This window comes from Pleurodeles waltl, chromosome 5, assembly GCF_031143425.1.
Source record: "Pleurodeles waltl isolate 20211129_DDA chromosome 5, aPleWal1.hap1.20221129, whole genome shotgun sequence".
In the NCBI taxonomy this organism is placed as follows: domain Eukaryota; kingdom Metazoa; phylum Chordata; class Amphibia; order Caudata; family Salamandridae; genus Pleurodeles; species Pleurodeles waltl.
Window position 1 is genome coordinate 818753180 of NC_090444.1, and position 21164 is coordinate 818774343.

The 21164-nt window shown below is 43.9% G+C and overlaps 1 protein-coding gene across 1 annotated transcript in view; it reads right to left on the reverse strand.

Annotated features, from left to right (window-relative positions):
• Positions 1 to 19361, reverse strand: part of C5H6orf58 (chromosome 5 C6orf58 homolog) — a 491403-nt gene extending 472042 nt beyond the window's left edge. The window contains exon 1 of the mRNA XM_069236737.1: positions 19266 to 19361. Within this exon, the coding sequence (XP_069092838.1) occupies positions 19266 to 19338 (73 nt within the window). The 5' untranslated portion in view covers positions 19339 to 19361. The remainder of the gene's footprint in view (positions 1 to 19265) is intronic.
• Between the last annotated feature and the right edge of the window lie 1803 nt (positions 19362 to 21164).

Consider the following 21164-nt stretch of genomic DNA (forward strand, 5'->3'; position numbering starts at 1 on the left):
TCATGAGTCCTATGAGTCCAGTTAGTGGGAGAGGAAGGGAGATCCAGTGTGTTATCTGGTTGTAACATCGGTACTGGCTGTTTCATATTTTTCCCCTTGAATTGTCTCCCTGCACCTGTGCATCCATATGCCCAGATATTTTAAGGAACCTGGACACCAGAGAAAGCCGACTCCATGAACTCTGACGTGTTATCCGTTAGGGGAAACATCTAAGATTTGCTCCAGTTTATAACAACTCCAGAGAAAGAACTGAACCTGATGTACTCTCTCACAATATCATTAAAGCATATTCTAGGTTCTCTTATTTGCATGGTCATATCGTCTATATATAAAGATATTAAGATATGCCGGATGGTATATTGCAGTGCAAACTCTGAGTAATGTTGCTGAGCTTGGCGGTGAGTGGCTCCATAGTCTTCTCAAAAAGAACGGGTGAGGGGGGCAACCCTGTTTTATTTCTTGAGATACACCAAAGGGCTTGCTGATGGTGCTGTTGATGCACACTTTGCAGTTGCCAGTGTATAAAGCAGGCATATCCAGTGTACAAAATTGTACAGCATGTTCATTCTACTCAGAGGCACTCCAACTCAAGAGAGTTGAACGCCTTAGAGGCATCTAGCAATATAGCCACTGTATCAAGGTCCGGGTTTATTTCCTGTAGTAAGGCAGACAGTTTATGCAGGTTATGGGTCATAGATCTCCAGGTACAAGGCCTGACTGGTCTAGTTTTACATGGACAGGTAGTAAGGGAGTCAGGCTTTTAGCAAACAGTTCAACTAACTTAACATCATAGTTCTGTAAGTATCACACTTCTATGCGGGTTTCACCAGCTTTAGGAGAATCACTATCACAGCCTCTCATATAGAGGAAGACAGAGCCAGACACTGTTGTGCCTCGCTTATGACTGCAAGAAGATGTGGGACGAGTATATCAGCATTGTCCTTATAAAATTCAGCTGGTAGCCCATCTGAGCTCGGGCCTTACCAGCAGGAAGCTTGCATAATACTCCTGTGATCTCATTTAAGGTAAAGGGTTGTTTCAACATGTGAGAAAACAGGGCTGATTGCAGAGGCCCCTGTAACTTTTTGCCCCCATTTTCCACTTTTTGCTGGTGTTTTCCTGACTCTGATGGTGCCCTGGGTACTGCTAACCAGTCCAATGGCCTGTGCTCTGTGTAAAATGGATATGCAAATTAGGCTAATTATAATTGGCTAAGTCAACCTGCCTATAAGTCCCTAGTATATGGTAGGGCATGTAGATTTAGGGACCACGGCATAGGTAGTGCACCCATAGGTGCACTGCTGAGGTGCCCAGTGTCATTTTAAAGGCAGACCTGCCTTGCTGGCTCATTTAAATTAAAGTTATATGCAAATTCGACTTTGGAATTAAAAGTAGTTCCAAAGTCTTAAACTACTTTATTTTTACATATAAGTCACCCCTAAGGTGTGCCCTATGTGCCCCTAGGGCTGGGTCTATGTAACTATAAGCAGGGACCTTATAAAAATAGTTTTATAAGCCCTGGTGAGGTAAAAACAGTCAAATTTGTTTTTCCCTCATTGTAGTAAATGGCCTTCATAGGCTAGAATGGGGAGACTTTTTTTTAATTTTTAAAGTCTCCTTAAGTGATGCATACCAAGAATGTGGTATCAAATTAATTGTAATAAATCCCACAACTTCCAGTTGTTGGATTTAATATAACTTGTTCAGGTAAAGAGTTTTAAACTTTACCTGAAAAGTTGCCAATTTCAGCCCTGCATTGTTTTTGCTGCTGTGCTCTGATTGGCCAGCCTCTAGCTGATTGGCCAAGCTGCCTTGATGAGGTGTGAAGTGGCCTGGCTTCACAGAAAGGAATGTGCCTGTGGGAGGGAATCTCCCCACAGCAGATGGTGAGGCAGGAAGGGGAAGGGCTGCCAAACTGGTCTTCAAAGGCAGAGAAGGACTTTTGGAGCAACCAGCAACACCCCCACATCCTGCATCCCCAGACAACTAGGTGCTCCCTTGATTAGATTAGGAGAAGGCAGGAGAGGGATGTGTTTATGAATTTTAGCCACACCAGTGGGTGGGCTCAGCCAGATGTAACCTCCAAAAATCAGATTCAGCCATGATGGATTTTTGGAGGATGTTGCCTCCTGGGATTGATTGTTGCCACACTTCCCAGGAAGTGGTCATCACAGGGGGAAGGACCCTGCACCTGATTGGAGAACCAGGACCCCCCTGCTTTTCACCCAGGAGCAAGGATAAAACTGGCAGACCTGCACCCACACCTCAGTTCCCTACCACATCCAACAAGGAAGAACAACAGAAGAAGAAGGATTGCCCTGCTGGACCCCTGGCCTGCACCTGGAACCTGCACTCAGAAGGACTGCACCAGCTGCACACTTGGGCTTCACCACAAGAAGGACTTTGCCTGGCTTCAACTGGTTCAAGGAGGGACTCCCTGTTTGCTACAGGTGAAAAATTGCTATCCAGAGTCCCCTGCACCAACTCCTGAAGAAAGCGACCAGCTGACCACTGTCCAGTGGCCAAAAAGGAGTTTGCACCAGGTGCATTCTGGGAGTTGTAGTCCACACCCCCCAAGGACCATCTCAGAACTTCTGGACCCTTGGGGTGAGCTGTGGACCCCAAAAGAACCTTAAAAGGACATCTGGGAGAAGCCCCAGAAGTTTGGAGAAGTTTGGACAACTTTTGTAAAAAAGCTCCATAGAGGGACCGACACGCAGCGGCAACTCTAGCCGGCTTGCCTCAACCGCAACCCGACCTGATTTGCTGGTTCGTCCCGGTAAAGAAAATCTCAGAAAAAGAGACTAAGGGGGTCATTACAACCCTGGCGGACGGTGTTAAAGCGGCGGTAAGACCGCCAACAGGCTGGCGGTCTTTTTTTCTGTATTATGACCATGGCGGTTACCGCCATGGTCATCCGCCGCTTCACCGTTCCACCCGCCAGGGCGGAGACGACCGCTGGGCTGGAGACCTGGGTCTCCAGCCCGGCGGACGTCACAATACTGCCGCCGGTATTTCGACCCGGCTTACCGCCGTGGATTTACAGCGGTAGGAACCGCCATGAAATCCATGGTGGTAAGCCCTAGCAGTGCCAGGGCTCCACCCCCCCCACCCCCCACCCCCACTCGACTCCCTCCCCTACACCCCCCACCACCCCTGCCACCCCCCAAAGGTGGCAGGGCCCCCCTCCCCACCCCGACCCCCAACATCACATAACTCACACACACACAACACGCACGCAGGCACCACCAACACACAAACACGCACACACACCAACATACATGTCTACATCCACACACTCAGTCAGACACGCACACCCATATACAGACATACACGCACACATCCATACAGACATACATATAGACATACACGCACTCATTCCCAACACACGCAACACACCCGCAAGCATACACGCACTCACACTCCCCTCTACATACACAGACGCACACCCCCATGCACCCACACAACACACAACACCGCCCCACCCCCCTCCCCTAACGGACGATCGACTTACCTTGTCCATCGATCCTCCGGGAGGGGACGGGAGCCATGGGGGCTGCTCCGCCGACACCACACCGCCAACAGAACACCGCCGCGCCGAATCTCAGGACGTGATTCACTGGGCGGTGTTCTGTTGGCGTGGCAGTGGAGGTGGAGCAACCTCCACTTCCCTGCCGCCCGCCAGTATGGCTGTTGGTGGCTCTCCGTCGTAAAAAGGACGGAGAGCAGCCAAAAGTCATAATACGCCGAGCGGCAAACCGCCACTACCGTCAGTCTTCCGCACGGCGGTCCCTCAGCGGTCTTGTTAAAAGACCGGCGAGGTTGTAATGACCCCCTAAGTCCGAAGGTAAAAAGTTGACCAGGACTTTCCAGCCAGTGTATCCAAGGAGGGCTCCAGGGACGTCGGATCAAGATCCAGGTTCACCCCGGTCGAAGGATTTTCACCTCGAAAAAGAGACTAAGTCCGAAGGTAAAAATCTCCACCGAGGATTCCCGCATCGCGTATCCGGAGAAGGGCTCCAGGAGGTCGGATTGGACTGGCAGGTTCGTCCCGTTGAAGAAAATCTTCGAAAAAGAGACTAAGGGGGTCATTACAACCCTGGCGGACGGTGTTAAGCAGCGGTAAAACCGCCAACAGGCTGGCGGTCTTTTTTCGAGTATTATGACCATGGCGGTTACCGCCATGGTCACCCGCCGCTTCCCCGTTCCGCCCGCCAGGGCGGAGACGACCGCTGGGCTGGAGACCTGGGTCTCCAGCCCGGCGGCCGTGACAATACCGCCACCGGTATTTGGACCTGGCTTACCGCCGTGGATTTCCAGCGGTAGGAACCGCCATGAAATCCATGGCGGTAAGCACTATCAGTGCCAGGGAATTCCTTCCCTGGCACTGATAGGGGTCTCCCCCAACCCCCACCCCCACCCCGACTCCCTCCCCTACACCCCCCACCACCCCTGCCACCCCCCAAAGGTGTCAGGGCCCCCCTCCCCACCCGACCCCCAACATTACCTTACACATACACACCTGACACGCACACAGGCACCACCAACACACATACACGCACACACCGACATACATGCCAACATCCACACACAGTCAGACACGTACACCCACATTCACACATTCATGCACACATCCACACAGACATAGCTACAGACATACACGCACTCATTCCCAATACACTCAACACCCCCGCAAGCATACACGAACTCACACCCCCCTACATACACAGACGCACACCCCCATGCACCCACACAACACCCCCCCACCCCCGCCCTAACGGACGATCGACTTACCTGTTCCGTCGATCCGCCGGGAGGGGACGGGAGCCATGGGGGCAGCCCCGCCGAAACCACACCGCCAACAGAACACCGCCACGCAGAATCACAGGACGTGATTATCTGGGAGGTGTTCTGTTGGCGTGGCGGTGGAGGTGGAGCAACCTCCACTTCCCCGCCGCCCGCAAGTATGGCTGTTGGCGGCTCTCCGTCGGAAAAACGACGGAGGGCAGCCAACGGTCATAATACGCCGAGCGGCAAACCGCCACTACTGGCGGTCTTCCGCACGGCGGTCCCTCGGCGGTCTTGTTAAAAGACCGCCGAGGTTGTAATGACCACCTAAGTGTGATGGTAAACTTTTAATCGAGGCCTCCCGCGGCCTGTAGCCGAGTAGGGCTCCATCGCGGTCGGCCTGAAACTTTGACTTTGCCCTGGTCGAGGTGCAACCAGATGACCCGATTGGCGCTTTTTGTTTCTAGGCGCTAAAAAAATAATAATTCTTTAAAAATTCATATCTTCGGTTCCCCTTATCTGATTTTATTCGTTTTGGTGTCATTTTTAAGATAAAAATATAATCTATTTTTATAAATTGGTTTTGGATTTTTAAACTGTTTCCTGTGTTTTATTTAATTACTGTTTTGTGATATTTGAATGCTTTACACTCTGTCTCCTCAGTTAAGCATTGACGCTCGTTGCCAAGCTACCAAGGGTTGAGCTGGAGTTAATTTACTGAGACCTAACTGGACCTTAGTGGAGGTTAGTGGCCTATTGCTAGGTGTAGGTACCTACCTGCCCTTACCAATAACCCATTTTCCAACACATTGCTCAGCTAGTCCAGACCTACGGGTTCTAGACAGTCAGTGCAGTGAGAGATAATTGCAAGCCAGTTGAAGAATATTATTTTATGAAATGTGTTAATAGTGCAGATGGGTTCTAAGTTGTATCTTGGTACCCTTTGCATCCTCAGCCTTTATTATATTTTTATTTACCAGGTCATTCTCCCTCTCCATACATCTTCGCCCCTCAAGTGTTTGCCAAGATGCTTGTATTCTCTTGTGGCAACATCACTGATTTATGAGATAATCCCAAGTTTGCTCGAGAATGGGGCCATCATACTCTGAGGAAAGTGTTAATTCCAGTGATTTGATGTCACTTTTCTAGATGTGTCAAATGGGTTTCAAGTTTCCTCAAAACTCCACTATACTTTGATATGCATTTGCCTCTGGTAGTGACTTTAAATGCCACCTGGACTATGCTTACAGCATCTACTGTGTCCACAATAAGCTTGAAAATTTTTAATATCTTTGGCCTATGTTAATCCACAAAGGCCTTGTCTAGTAGCACCTCAGAGTTTAAATGTCTTTGGTACCATGGCCAGTACGTAATGATAAGAAAAGAAGCATAGTGCATGATCAGAGAGTTCACATGCTTGTCTCCTTAACCCAAGGGACCTACATCTTTCAGTACCAGCCAATAATCTAATCTTCATCAGTCTCCATGTACATTAGAGTAATAGATGCCTTCTTTGCTCTGCATGTGTCTCTTCCTCCATGCATCCAACAGGTTATGATCAAGTATCAGTGCCCCCAAGTGGTTAGTTTCCACTCATCTACTACTATTTGTAATATGCGATCTATCCAATCTAGCTTGTAACGTACAGTTAAAATCTTCTCCCCAGATTAGCAATTGCAGCCCAGTCAAGAACACTTTACCCTATAGTATGCTATAAAATTGTGGGTCATCAATATTTGGCCCATAGCATGTAACTACAGAGAGCCTAATTTGGGAAAATGTACCACAGAATAGAGTAGCGACCATGCTTGTCTCAATGAGCATTACATTTTTAAAAGTGTGCTCTTCTTAACTAGAATGGTCTCTACCCTGTTGTGCGAGGTGTATGACAAATTCAGACAGTGAGAGTCAGATTGTTAGAAATGTTACACAAGGAATTCCCCCAGATCTCTGCCTTCTGTTGCTGAACAAACCTTTTTGCCCATTGGACTCTATGCACTTTAATCCTGCTAACAAGTAAAGTGTTTGTGCCCTTCTTTTCAAACATGTTAAAATTGGTACACACCTGATTGGCTGATTTAATTTGCTTTTAAATCCTTAGTGTATAATATCACCTCTACCCATGGACTGTGAAATAAAGGTTACTAGTGAGCTGCAGCACTCATTGTGCTACCCACTTTTGCATCACTTTAAAGCATGCCTAAGGCCCGTCTCACGTTTTTCATTGTGGCAAGACTAGCTCTTGCAAAGGGTTACATAAGTTAACCCTATCAAACTTAATAAGTGCTAAAGTCAGTTTGGGAACAGCTAGATAAATAAATCAAGGTCTATTTTAATAGTGATTTAAAATTAATTTTTTATGACAAGGTTGGAATTTACATCATTTTGGAAAATACACTTCAAAAAAGTTGTTTAGTTCTTGTGTAAAACCAAAAGTCTTTTCTGCCAGTTCCCAACTGTTACCTGACTACTGATGGCTCTCAGACAGAGTTGTGGATGTGAAAAGAGAGTATCCCTCCATGACAAGATGGCCTTCGAGGCTCTGTCCAGCCCCTCCTTGAGCTTTAGTAGATGTCTACCTGTCACTGGCAGATGAAGCTCACACCTAGGTCTACCTCTCTTTGTTAATTGAGTCAGGCTGGATCCAACCCCAATGGGGTGGAGGGCTCCCCAGAACTGGTTTAGCGACAGGACAAAGGATTGCCCCCCTCTAACAGGAGGCACTTGACATAAAAGTAACATCCCAAGAACACTCCTAGACCTGAGAAGAATCAGAAGAAAGAATGCCCTGCGTCTGGAGAAACTGAAGGAAGACTGAACCTGCATGTCTTCAACCCAGGACCTTTCAAATTGACTTCTAGGATCAGTTCAGTTACAGAAGTACATATCAAGCTACCTGGGGCCTTTACCTACTTTACAGCTGGCCAGTCCCAACGGCACCTGACCTAGGGCCAGATGTAGGTAGGTGGCAATTTGCGAGTTGCAAATTGCGAGTCCTTCCGACTCGCAATTTGCAACTCGCAAATTGCTATGCAGTACGGTGTCTCAGACACCGACTGCAACTCGCTATGGGGTCGCAATGACCCACCTCATTAATATTAATGAGGTGGGTCGCAAATTGCGGCCCCATAGCGAGTATAGGCACTCGCTAACATGGAGGCCTGCTGTAGTCAGCAGGCCTCCATGTTAGCGACCTGCTTTTCAATAAAGCAGTTTTTTTTTTTTTTTTTAAATGTAGCCCGTTTTCCCTAAGGGAAAACGAGCTGCATTTCAAAAAATCCGAAACCTTTTGTTTCGGTTTTTTCAGGGCAGGGAGTGGTCCCTTGGACCACTCCCTGCCCTGAAAAAATATTTTGGGGTCCATTCACAAAGGGGAAGGGGTCCCATGGGGACCCCTTCCCGTTTGCGAATGGGTTACCATCCACTTCAAGTGGATGGTAACTGCGACTCCATTTGCGACCGCATAAGCGGTCACAAATGGAATTGCATACCATTGCGAATCGCAAATAGGAAGGGAACACCCCTTCCTATTTGCGATTCGGAAATGCATTTTGCGAGTCGGTAACGACTCGCAAAATGCATTTCTGCATAGGAAACACGCATTTGCGAGTCGCAAACGGCAAATTTTGCCGTTTGCGACTCGCAAAGTGCTTCCTACATCTGGCCCCTAGTCCCCACTGCTGGCCTCTATGGGTGATCCCTGACCTGTAGATACTGCCCTAAAGTTCTGGATCCTTTGCTGTGATCAGAGGGCAAGCCTAACCACACCTAACCTCGACACCTACTACCTTCAATGGCTTCACAGGATTTAACACCAAGCAATGGCAATAAACGTAGTCAATGGCATCACTGACATTGAGGCTGAGCAGCCTCCAACTAACTCCTACACCTTGTGCAGCGGCTTCCCTACCTCAAATCCAGTAAGGTGCCTCGCCCCCTCTGAAAACCTTTTACCTTTATAAAATACTTTAAGTCCAAAGGTAGCACCTGATTACGATCTTGGCAGATGGAATACTTTGTCACAAATATGACGGATATTTCATCCTCTGTATTACGATTTCAATTAGATATAATGGAATTGTAATACAGTGGACGGTCTTAACTTTTGATTTTGCCTTGGTGTCGCACAACTAGATGATGGGGGCTGTTGCTTAATGCATTTAGGTGGTACTTAAATCCAAACTTTAAACTTTAAAAATTCATAACACTGGCTGCATTTATTGGATTTTTGTTGTTGTGCTGTCAGTTTATTAATTATCATAGTCTCTATTTTTCTGAACTGATTTCGGATTTTTGTATGTTGTGTTTTCACTTTATTACTGTTTGACTGCTGCATAAATACTTTATGCATTTCCTCTAAGTTAAGTCTGACTGGTTTGTTCAATGCCACCAAAGGGTTCTGGTGTAATTTTTAAATCCAAACTTTAAAAATTCATAAATCTGTTTCTACTTATCTGAGTTTTGTCATTTTATTTAATAATATATTTTCTATTTTTTAAAACTGGTCTGAGATTTTTCTTGTCTTTTGTTTTCATTTTTTTACTGTTTGACATTTCCTCTGAGTTAAGCTTGACTGCTTTATGCCAGGTCACAAGAGGGTTAAGCAGAGGTTCACTTAGTGGCTCCCATAGTTCACCCTGACAAGGATTGTGATTTTTATTTGAAGTGGAGTTTCACTCCCTTTAACTAATACACCAGTTTCTACACCCATCTCTTACCAAAATTATGGCTAGTATGTGACATGAAGTAAGTCTCCTGTAGGAGCTTTACGCTGACTTAATGCCCATCTAGGAACACAAGAACCTGTCCGGTTTTGCAGAGGTTGCTTTCATGTCATGCATATCAGCGAATTGCCGTATTATCAACACATAGGGGGTCATTATGACATTGGCTTAGCCGCCGTGCGGCCGCCAATGCGGCCGCACTCCAGCGGCCCCCATCAGGGAATGAGGCCGCAACATAGGAGCCGGCTCCTAATGGAGCCGGTGGTGTTGCGGCCGTGCGACGGGTGCAGTTGCACCCGTCGCACTTTTCACTGTCTGCTATGCAGACAGTGAAAAGCTGGCCGTGGCCCTGTTAGGGGGCCCCTGGACACCCCTTACCGCCAACCTCTTCCTGGCGGTGCAAACCGCCAGAAACAGGCTGGCGGTAGGGGTGTCATAATCCCCAGGGCAGTGCTGCTTGCAGCGCTGCCCTGGCGGATTATCACTGCCGGGGCTAAAACGGCGGTAAACCGCCAGCCCCGGCGGTGCGACTGCGGCGCTACCACCGCGGTCGTAATAGGCCAGGAAGCACCACCAGCCTGTTGGCGGTGCTTCCGTCATTTTAGCCCTGGCGGTCTCGGACCGCCAGGGTCAAAATGACCCCCATAGTGTTGAATTGCATGAGGTCCCAGTCCATCAGTGTTTGCTGTCTCACTATGCTTTCTAATTTGTGTGGTGTGTATTGTCTATGGTGATGCAAACGTTATTCTAAGTGAACAAATTCACCCTCCACCTATACTGATGGCCCAATCCCATAAGGCTTGTAACCGCCCCACTTCCCCGCATCTCAAGGTTCATCTGGGACAATTGTAAATGCAAGAAGATGGGTTTTGCTTATATAACCTGTCCTATTTTTTTCACATTTTGATCACTTGGTTTTTTACCTTTTACTTGGGGGAGCCTCATAACTTGTGACCCATCCACAGTAAACTCATTGCAAGTGGACTGCAGATTTTTACCACCAGTGTCCTCCTTTTAAGAAAAGGCCACTGTGGTGACCCTTGGCTGGTTACACGTGAGTATGTGTACACATGATGAGGAGTGCTGGTCCTGTGGGAGCTCTCCTCATGCTCTGGGACTAGAGCCTCGGAAATCGGCAAGATGGCAGGCGGGCAGAGCGGAGCGCTGATGATTTGCGCTGCTGCCCCGTGAAAATTAACTGAACTCTCTCGACTTTCCTCCGAGGGGAAGGTGCAGGCAGAGGATGTTGCAGGAGTTTTTCCAAGTAACCGCTCCTCCTCGTGAAGTCATTTGGAACTGCTCGGCCATCCGACATTAGCGCATAGCACTGGAAATAGCTCGACCGAAGGGCAGCGTCTGGCCTGGTCTACAGACGCCAACGACGACGGTAGCGACCGCCGAAGCAGTGGAGCTCTCGATGTACAGGCAGTACAGCTCAATCAGCCCAGCCAGCCTTCAGGGATCCCAATAGCCCAAGGCATGAACTACGGTAATCAGGTGAGGGCTGCCCAGCATCAACACAGGATTAAGGTTTGAGACCCCCCCCTCCTCTTCATAGGTCTGAGCACATACAGCGATACCAAGACTCCAGACGAGAACTCAGATAAGGTATGAAGGTGGCAGGGTTCTGGGGGGGTGTCTCACAGGCATAGCCCCATCTATAGACTATGGGGGTTATTCTAACTTTGGAGGAGGTGTTAATCCGTCCCAAAAGTGACGGATTTACCACCAGCCGTATTACGACTCCATTATATCCTATGGAACTCGTAATACGGCTGGTGGTATATCCGTCACTTTACCGTCACTTTTGGGACGGATTAACACTCCTCCAAAGTTAGAATAACCCCCTATATTTCTTAATGGGTTACCTGAATTAGTCCTATAAGGAGCAATTCCCATGGGCCCCCATAGATTGGCGAGTTGTGGACTAAGGGGGACCGAGTAACACTGGCATTAGTCAATGGAATTTATGGGTCGATATTCTGAAGGTGACTTACCTGAATGAGCAAGGGCGCAAAGGGCGTAAAGGTGCTGTCGAGCCAGACTTAGAACACAGCTTTTGCCTTCTCTGCCTCGTAATCATGTTTCTGTGGATACCAAGAGATTCTTTGAGTTTTGGCATCTAGATCCTTTTTGGGGTCTGCCTTTTAGCATGAAACAGATGACTAGAGGCACAAGCTGTAAGGCATGGACAATGGGCAAATATGCTAAGGGCCCTAAAACCAAGACCTTGACTCCCGCTACGGGTAGACAGAGATATAGCTCGGAGCGTCTGCCTTCAGGGTGGCACTGAGAACCTTTATTGGGGCACAGGGCTCACCGCAGCATGTAGCTCCTCCTTCCCCAGCCCTATCCACAATTCCTGTGCTATCAGCACCCAGTTCAGTAGAGAATAGTGAGCCATCAGCATTAAGGCCAGCGCAACCAGCTAGGGTATCAAGGGTATCAGCATACCCCCATCCAGCAGCCTGTTCATCAAACTTTGCTGTTTCTTGTAATCTATCCCCTGCTGCATCGGCTGCAAGGTCGCAATATAAGGAGCTGGCTAAGTATCCTCTGTTTTCAAACTTTGGCAATAATGCCAATGCCAAAGCGACACTGAAAGCACCAGAAAGGGAGGAGGATAGAATAGTAGATCAAGAGGAAGCAATATTATCAGCCAGAGCAGGGGCTACAGACAATCCTATAATCTCTAATACGACACTAGATCTAGTATTAGAGAGCCCCTCTCTAGCTATGTCTGACCTGATATTACCGAACATCAGCACAAGCGAATATGCCGGTATACCTCCTTGTATCCTTATTCACAGCCCTAGCAATCACAGCTCAATATGCTGCACTTTCTCAATGGAGAAATGGATGAGGCAGGTATTAGAGGAGCTGCAGGCGATAAAGCTATCTCAAGAGGTGGCTCATAAAGAGATCAAAGACCAGCTCAGCCAATTAAACACTTATCTAACCCATCTCTCTACAAGATTAACTCAAGTCGAACAGAGAGTCTAGGATTTAGAAGATGCCGACAAACAAGCGGAATCAACAATACCTTGGATTCAATCAGAATTAGAGGATCTCCAACTAAAGATAGACGAGTTGGAAAACAGATCTCGGCTCTCGAACCTGAGATTTGTAGGAGTACCAGAAGAGATCGAAGCAACCTCATCTGTAATCAAGATGGTCTCAAATCTCATCTGCAACTGTATCCTTCCAGAATCTGCAAAAGCTGAAGCAGATCTCCCAATAACGAGAGCACATAGAGTACCCTTTACGTGCTCTGTAAACTCAAAATATCCCCGTACTATACTAGTTAATTTCGGTGACTATAGGATCAAAGAACAAATTCTATCACAAGCAATTAAAAAGAAAAACTTTAAATTTGAGGACACCTTTAAGTTTTGTGTGTTTTCGGATATGTCAGTCAATGTGGCTCATCGACGACGAGAGTTTGTAGGACTGATAGATGACTTTAAAGGGCTGAGAGCTCCGGCTGGGATTGTACAATTATCCAAACTCACAGTGCTTCACAGAGGACAAATGCACGTTTTTCAGCGCGTACAGGATGCAAAGAACTTTCTAACATCTTTAAAGCAATGTTAATGTGATTAGTGCGGGGAACGGGGTGGAGGAGATAATGTGAGGGGGAGGAGACAGAGAAGAGGTGTAAGACAAGTAGTAAGTAAGGGGGAGGGGGAAAAGCAGGAAAAGAAAGCAATGTTTTATAGATGTTTTAAGGACAATTCTGGTTCTTCTTGAGTAAGACGGGTCATGTGTTATATGTTCTCCTTTTTTCCTTCTCCCCATAGATTCCTCCGCATGTCGGTCTTGTTGATCGCATGAGGTTAGCCTCAGGAGTGCCATGTCAGCACACTCACCTTTGGGTTATGGGGGGCAGGGGGGCAGGGGTACGGTGAATGGGGGGCAGTAGGGGGAGCACAGGGGGTTCAAGGGAGGGTAGGGCCAGGGCAGGCAAGGCCCCTGATGAAGGTGCGGTGGGGGGAGGACACAGGGTGGAGTTAGAGCAAAAAATGCAGGTGGAGATTAGTCAGCCATACTCTTTATCTGAAGATAAGATACAAAGTGAAAGCACAGTGAAGAATGTAACGGCAGCACAATGGGTCATGGTGGTGATGGGGTGGAATATTAACAAAGGATTGGGTTCAAGTTAAGAGTAGCTTAATGTAATTTAATTGGGGCTAATAATAACCTTATACGCCGAGCGGTTCTCACCTGGCTGGAAACAGCGCAAGTACAAGTTGTTTTTCTGCAGGAAACTCATCTGAGGGCCAATGCTAAGCTACCTAGGCTCCCTGCATGTATTGCTCATTCCTTTTTCGCATTGGCCGATGCTGCGGTACTAGGTGTGGCAGTTTTACATTTTCCACAAAATTTACAGGGATGATAAAGAGAGTTTTTAGAGACCCACAGACAAGATGGATGGTAGTTACTGTTATGCTGTCAGACAAAGAGGTCAATTTTGTGAGCTTCTATGGCCCAACAGAGGACAATATAGCGTCAATGCAGGCACTATATAAAGATTTATCTTTACTTCCAGGCTATTCCTTAATAGGAGGAGACTTCAATATTATACCAAATATTCAATGGGACACATCACGTAGGAACAAAATGCAGAATAAACCAAGAGCTTACCAAATGCTTTTGAAATTGATCTTGGATTTAGCTTTAATAGATGTGTGGTGAACTGATCATCCCCAAGAGAAAGAATTCACATGTTATTCAAAAAGGAATAATACTACATCAAGAATTGATTATATTCCTATCTCATTCACACTGAAGTGGCAGAGGTCAGGAATACTTGCAAATTCTTTTTCGAATCACTCTGTTCCCTGAGTCGATCTTAGTGAGCTAGGTAACCAACAGCGCCACCCACAATGGCGATTGGATAGCTCTCTCTTGGCGGATGAAGGTTAGGTATCAAATCTTAAAGCATCGTCACTGAATTTTTAGAGGCTAATAAGAAGTCAGCCTCTCTTTTCAATATTTGGGGAGCCACTAAAGCTTATCTATGAGGGGAGGCAATTTATTTTAAGGCTCATCTAGGGAAAATAGCTCATGAAATAAGCGATCTACTTCAAAGGAAGCTAGAGCAGGCATTAAAAAGAAATCAATTTCTACCCAGCCCGGAGACGGAATTAAGATTGGAAAGGGCCCAGGCCAAATTAAGGGATTTTTATCTGTCTCGGGAGATACTTAATAGATATACACGTTTTCAGAGGCAATATGAAGAAAGCGAGCATTCAGGTAGATTTTTGGCCTGGTCAGCTAAAAAGAGATCTAATTCTAATTTAATAAAAGCTATTTTCGATAAGGAGTTGGGTATAATGGTTACCGAGCCTAAAGAGATTGAAAAAGTATTCCTCTCACATTATCGCAAGCTGTATACAGAGACGATGCAAGTGAATAGCTTGCAAATTAAACAGTACTTAGATGCAGTGATATTACCAGGCTTAAGTTTAGTAGCACAGAATATTCAAACATCCCCTATTACTCTTAAAGAGTTAGTCGTTGCAATAAGGGGAGTCCCAGTGGTAAAGCTCCAGGAGACGATGGCCTCCCGGTGGAAGTCTACAAAATATTAGATGGTCAAATCGTCAAAATATTAGTAGACCTATTTAATGAAATACTAGAAGGAGTTGAGGTCCCTTCTGAATTCCCAAGAGCTGTAGTGGTTAGTTTTGTTAGAAAGGATAAACCACTGGAATATCCAGGTTTATACCACCCAATTAGCCGCTGAAATCAGGACTACAAATTATTTACCAAGATACTTGCTGCCCGTACGGCTCAAGTGGTGCAAGGATTGATACATGAGGATCAATGTGGATTCTTACCGGGAAGGTTGCTATCCACCAACACTAATTTTCTGGTACAGGCAATAGAATATATCTCACATTCATCATCCGGCGAAAATCATAATGCTCAATGCTGAAAAGGCATTCGATCTAGTTCAATGGGAAGCGTTCTTTATGGTTCTAGGCAAGTTTGGCTACCCAGGGAAGCTTATACAGATGCTACGTAGACTATATGTAGGGGCCCAAGCAAAAGTTTCAATAAATGCACAAATAGCAGGACTGGTACAGGTATCGCGGGTCACGCGACAGGGTTGTCATCTACCTCCAGTTTTATTTGCACTCTTTATTGAGCCACTGGCTGCAGCGATTCAACAAGATCCACATATACAGGCTCTGCTCCCTGTAGCATCTAAGGTGAAGCTATTCGCTGATGATATGATCTTGTACCTTCGTGTTGATGTACAAAATATTGATGGAACTTTTGCAAAGATCAAGGCTTTTTCGGATTTGGGGGTACAAAATCAATCAGTCTAAATCAGAGGCTCTCTTGTATAATGCAGAAACATCGGTCCTGCCAAAAGATATCCGGATAGTATCTTCATCTTCTAGTCCCATTAGATATCTAGGTATATATGTGTCCAAGAACTCAGTAGACTTGTTTCAGCTGAACTCTACAAGGGTTTTTAAAAAGATCCAAGGGTTACTTTTGCAGTGGCAGGAAACTAGTATGACAATTATAGGAAGGCCCGCACTGGTCAAAATGATGATTCTGCCTTTGTTATTATTTGTTTTTTCTAGTGTAATTGTGAGAGTTACTAAAAAGTTTTTTCACAAGCTGGATTCATTAATTAGAAAATTCTTATGGAACCATAAGAAACCCCGGCTACAGATAGACAAGCTAACTTTTGCAGTGGAAGATGGGGGGTTGGCACTGCCCAATATTGTAACTCATTATGAAGCTACGATATTGGATTGGGCATCAAGAGTGGCGCAAAAGCCAAATTTCAATTTCTACCTCAACCAGATGTTGGCAGAAATAAACATCCAGCTTTCACGATTTCTTAAATTTCCCTGCCTACCAAAAAGGGTAAGATACAAATTGCAGGTAATGATACAGTTTAATATACTACAAATACAGGCAAAATATAAAATTCATAAGACTCACCCGTTAATACGATTTTAGGGATGTATGGATGATAGGCGTAGAACTTAATCAAAGAAACGCGCAAAAATGGGAGTGTGGGAAGTGTAGTGCTCTTTAGGGGCAAAGTCTATGGTTACATTCCCTGTAGCTTGAAAGAGTTAAGCATAAGTTTTCATGTAGTGTAACACTTTCTAGAGGGAAAAAGGTTACTATTGCAAGTGTTTGACCGGAAATGTAATACTCTGTAAGCGCTATGTTTTAATCGTGTGTTTCATGCTAAAAGTTATTATGAATACACAAATCAACCAGACCTGCATATATAGTTTTCTTGTAAATGCTTTCTTTAAATTATGACTTTGACAGCCACTGTGTTCAAAGTATAATTTTATTCATTCAAAATTGTATTCAGTTATTGCATTTAAGCACATGTGAATGTTTTGTCATGTGATTTATTGAAGTGGACCCTCTTTGGGAGGGGCAAGAGTTATTATGCAATGTCACCAATAAGTATTCCATCAACCTACGTATATTTATAAATTGCTGTGTATTATTGACTAGTGTCAAAACGCAACGACAGACTGGACAACATATATTGAGTGTTATTAGTGAGTACCTGTGAATGGTGATTACTAGCCAGCACCACCTTCTTTGAGTAGGCCTTGAGCTGCTCTGCTTCACTATCCTGACAGAGTCAAATGCTACAATGGGGTTTTTGGTTCCCAGTGAAGGACAAATGTGGATGCATTACTTGTGCAGGCCACACAACTAATAGCCCATTTTCTTACAAAAACTAAGCAGTATATTTATGAGCCTCTTGCACTGCTGTTGCATCACTTTTTGCGATGCAACAGCAGTACAGACCTTGAAATCATATCTATGAGGCCACACAAAGCCACTTTATGTAGCTTTGAATTGCCTCATAGATTTGGAGTAACGCAAGACAGCACAAATCGCTGTGTTAACTTACTCTGCACAAAGGAGGCATTCCATGGCCGTTGCAATGGGTGTTCCCACCCAACACCCATGATTTTGATGAATCCCCAAATTTACAGGATCTTGTAAAACTTGTAAAACTGGGTATGTGCCAAAACCTGCAGAACAGCAATTAAAATAACTCTCCTATCTAATATGTAAAAAACTATATTTATTACAAAATACAAATCAAACAAAAACCAACTACCTATAATAATATCAAAAAAGAGCTAACAGCCTAATCATAAAATGGCAAACTGACAAATAACGTACAACAAAGATAACCCATAATAGAACAACACAACACAGACTTAAACCGGACAACATAGAACATGATATATAAAAAACAAACAAGCAAATAATTACTGCGACACAATAACATGTTTACATATAAACAACTGAATATAATAAATAATGTACTCAGATAAATAACATAGAATATTTTTTTAATATAAATATATTCTTCTATTATCTGTGGCGATTTTGTCTTTAACAATCAGAAAAATTCGCTTTATATAGTTCTTGAGGACAGCACACCATCCCAGTGCTGTCTGTTCTTTAACTGGTCCAAGTATAATAGTCCATCCTTGGATCTATCAAACATCAATTCTCCATTGCCAACTTTGGTACTCCATTGCCAATGCGTGTTTCCGTGGATATAAACTTTCCAATACGTTTATAATCACACAGCCACCTCCCTCAGGTCACGTATGAAAAAGCACCAGACACAAATGGATTTATCTATATCGAAAGAATAAAGGGAATGTATGATTCATAATATCAATGTATATACAACAGCTGTGTTGTAAATTACAATGAATAAATAGTTCAAAACTATTTTAATGGTCAGCCAAATGTGAATAGAATGAATCTGGGTATTCATATCTTGACAAATTAAGAAAAACAAAACGAATAAATAAAAATAAATAAAATGAAAATATAAAAACATTAAAACAGAAACAAAAAGAAACCAATAAGCCAAACACCATATAGGGAATACCAATGGAAAAAAAAGGAAATGCTAACACCAAAACAAACATGTGGATCACCTAAAAAAAACACAAAGCTGTCACCAAAAAGTGAAATCATCAGCCCACTAAAGAAACATAATTCCATACCTGGCGGAAATTCACCTTTCAAAATTATATCAAGATTTCCTTGTCTGTCACTCTGCAACAAGATTGATAAGTATCAACTACAACAAGGCCAAATAAAGATAAATAACCACTCAAACTGAAAAAAATAATCATTGTCAGTCTTTCCATTGGGTTAGTTGTCTGAAACTTAATCGACATAGCTTAGCTCTTAATCAGGAAGCAAACAGATACAATGACTCGAAAATATCTCATCGAATTCATACATATTTGTGATAAAAATAACAAGCCACTGACAATAAATATCATATCAATTTTTACAAAAATGCACAGTCAAAAAACACTTCTGAATCTGTTAGACAAACTGAATGGAGGTGCTAGCTCCATGATGCAAAATGCGACGCTAAGGAATCAAAAGGACGCAAATAAACACGCCGATAATGAATCGTGCTGTTCGCATAAGGCGCAGCGTGTCTTTCGGTGCCTAAATTCAAAAAAAGAAAGACTCTCCACACTCGCTTTCCAGGCCAAAGAATTTATTTAGGATCTGTTAATCAAATTAACATTCATAAAGAAGCAAGCTCCCTATTCTAAAATATGGCACTAAGAAAACAAAAGAACCCAAGATAACAAGCTGGTAATACCTCGTGCTGTAGCCTTAAGGTGCCGCGTGTGTTACGGTGCCAAATTTTAATCAAGAAAAGCTCACCAAACTCACTTTCACGATAACTGTACTCACCTTCAAATCCAGAGGTGATCGGAACTCTGCTATAGCCGGATGCACTACATGATAAACAATAACGAGTGTTCATACTCACAACGCTCTTATGGCAGCCCAAAACGCTGCTGGAGATGGTAATATAGAAGAAGGACTATTTGAGAATACAGGCTGAATAACACCAAAATAGTGTGAGCCATGTTTAAAGGGAATAAAACTAACGCCTATATTAGTGACAACATAGTTAGTCACAAGTCAAATAGCAATCAAAAGAAACAATAAAGGTAACTTTTATGACATACAAAAGCAAATACACTGTCAATAATGTGTTTTAAGGTACATTCAAAGAAGAAGATGCATGACAGCAGTATCAGAAATTAATAATACTTTTTTAAAGTAAAAGGATAAAATGAAGAGATTAAATAAATAAATAAATAACCCCTCCTACTAGGTATTCTGCCATTGGATCTCCTCATTCAATCCTGTACGAAATGTGTCCAAATAAAAAATCTAAAAAACTTCACGCTTTTTCCTCACTTTGTCTGTATCATATCCACTTTTATGGACGATCCTCTCCAAGATTGTCCATCTGCGTCATCCTCTTTGTGATCATATTCAGTCCAATGAGCAACTAGAGGAGCATTATGTCTATGGGTCTTCAAAGACGATCTATGTTCGTAATACCTTGTTATAAACTGATGTTTCACCAACGTATCCCTTATTACGTGGGCAGACAATCAGATAGACCACAATCTTTGATCTACAATTTGACATAATTTTTAAGTCAATCAACTTGTTGCTATGCAAAATTCTATTTTAAACTATAGCTCCCCTGCATACTAAACAGTCTCCACATTTGTGGTTACCAGTAATCGGTTCCAAACCTAAGAGAGACTTTTGTGTAGGTTCCGTAGAAATATTTGTTCCCGACTTGACTAGAATATTTCTCAAGTTACTGTTCTTTTTAAAGGCAAAAACGTTTTTTTCTAATGGTTCCACATCTGACCTCACGTTAAGAATATGCCGTTGTGAGTTAATAATATGTCTCATTTTATCATTTATGTTTGAGTGACGAATGGCACAAACCAGCCTTACATTGGTCTTTTACTATTCACTTGAAACATAGATTGACGATCATAGAATTTTCTCTTTTCAATGAGTCCTTAATCAGTTTTGTAGGATAGCCCCTTGCTAAGAATTTCTTGGCCAAAATTTCAGAGTGTTCCAAAAAAATCCTTCATATCAGTACAATTTCTCTTTATCCGCAAAAACTGACTGAATGGAATTCCTTGCCTCTGACTTCTAGGATGATAACTCTCAAAGTGTAAAAGGGTATTTCTAGCTATAGGTTTAACATACAACGATACAGCAAGGCATCCATCCTTATGGATGATACAAACATCTAAAAACTCTACCTGATTTCTATCGCTTTTCATTGTATACTTCAAGTTTGGATCACACAAATTGAGCCACATGAAAATCTCTTCCAAGCGTTCTTGTTCGCCCCTCCATATGAAAAAAACATTGTCTATAAATCTAGACCAATAGTCTCAAAGAAGGGAGCAATCTCATTGTAGATAAACTTTTGTTCAAATTTTCTCACATAAAGATTAGCTACACTGGGAGCACACACAGCTCCCATACAGACTCCCTTAATCTGTTTGAAAATGTTCGAGTTGAACTCAAAATAATTGTTGTGAAGAACTATCTCTATGCAGTCACTAATGAATTGGTTCAAAAAGTCAGAGTCTGTATCAGTCAAAGTCTGTCTAATGCACTTAAGCGCTTGTTGTTGTGAAATATTGGTATACAATGCTTCCAAATTCATTGTCACCAAAATTTAATTCACTGGATTAAAGTGGACACTGTCTATTTTAGAAATAAAATGACCCGTATCTCTAACATAAGAGGGAAAATCGA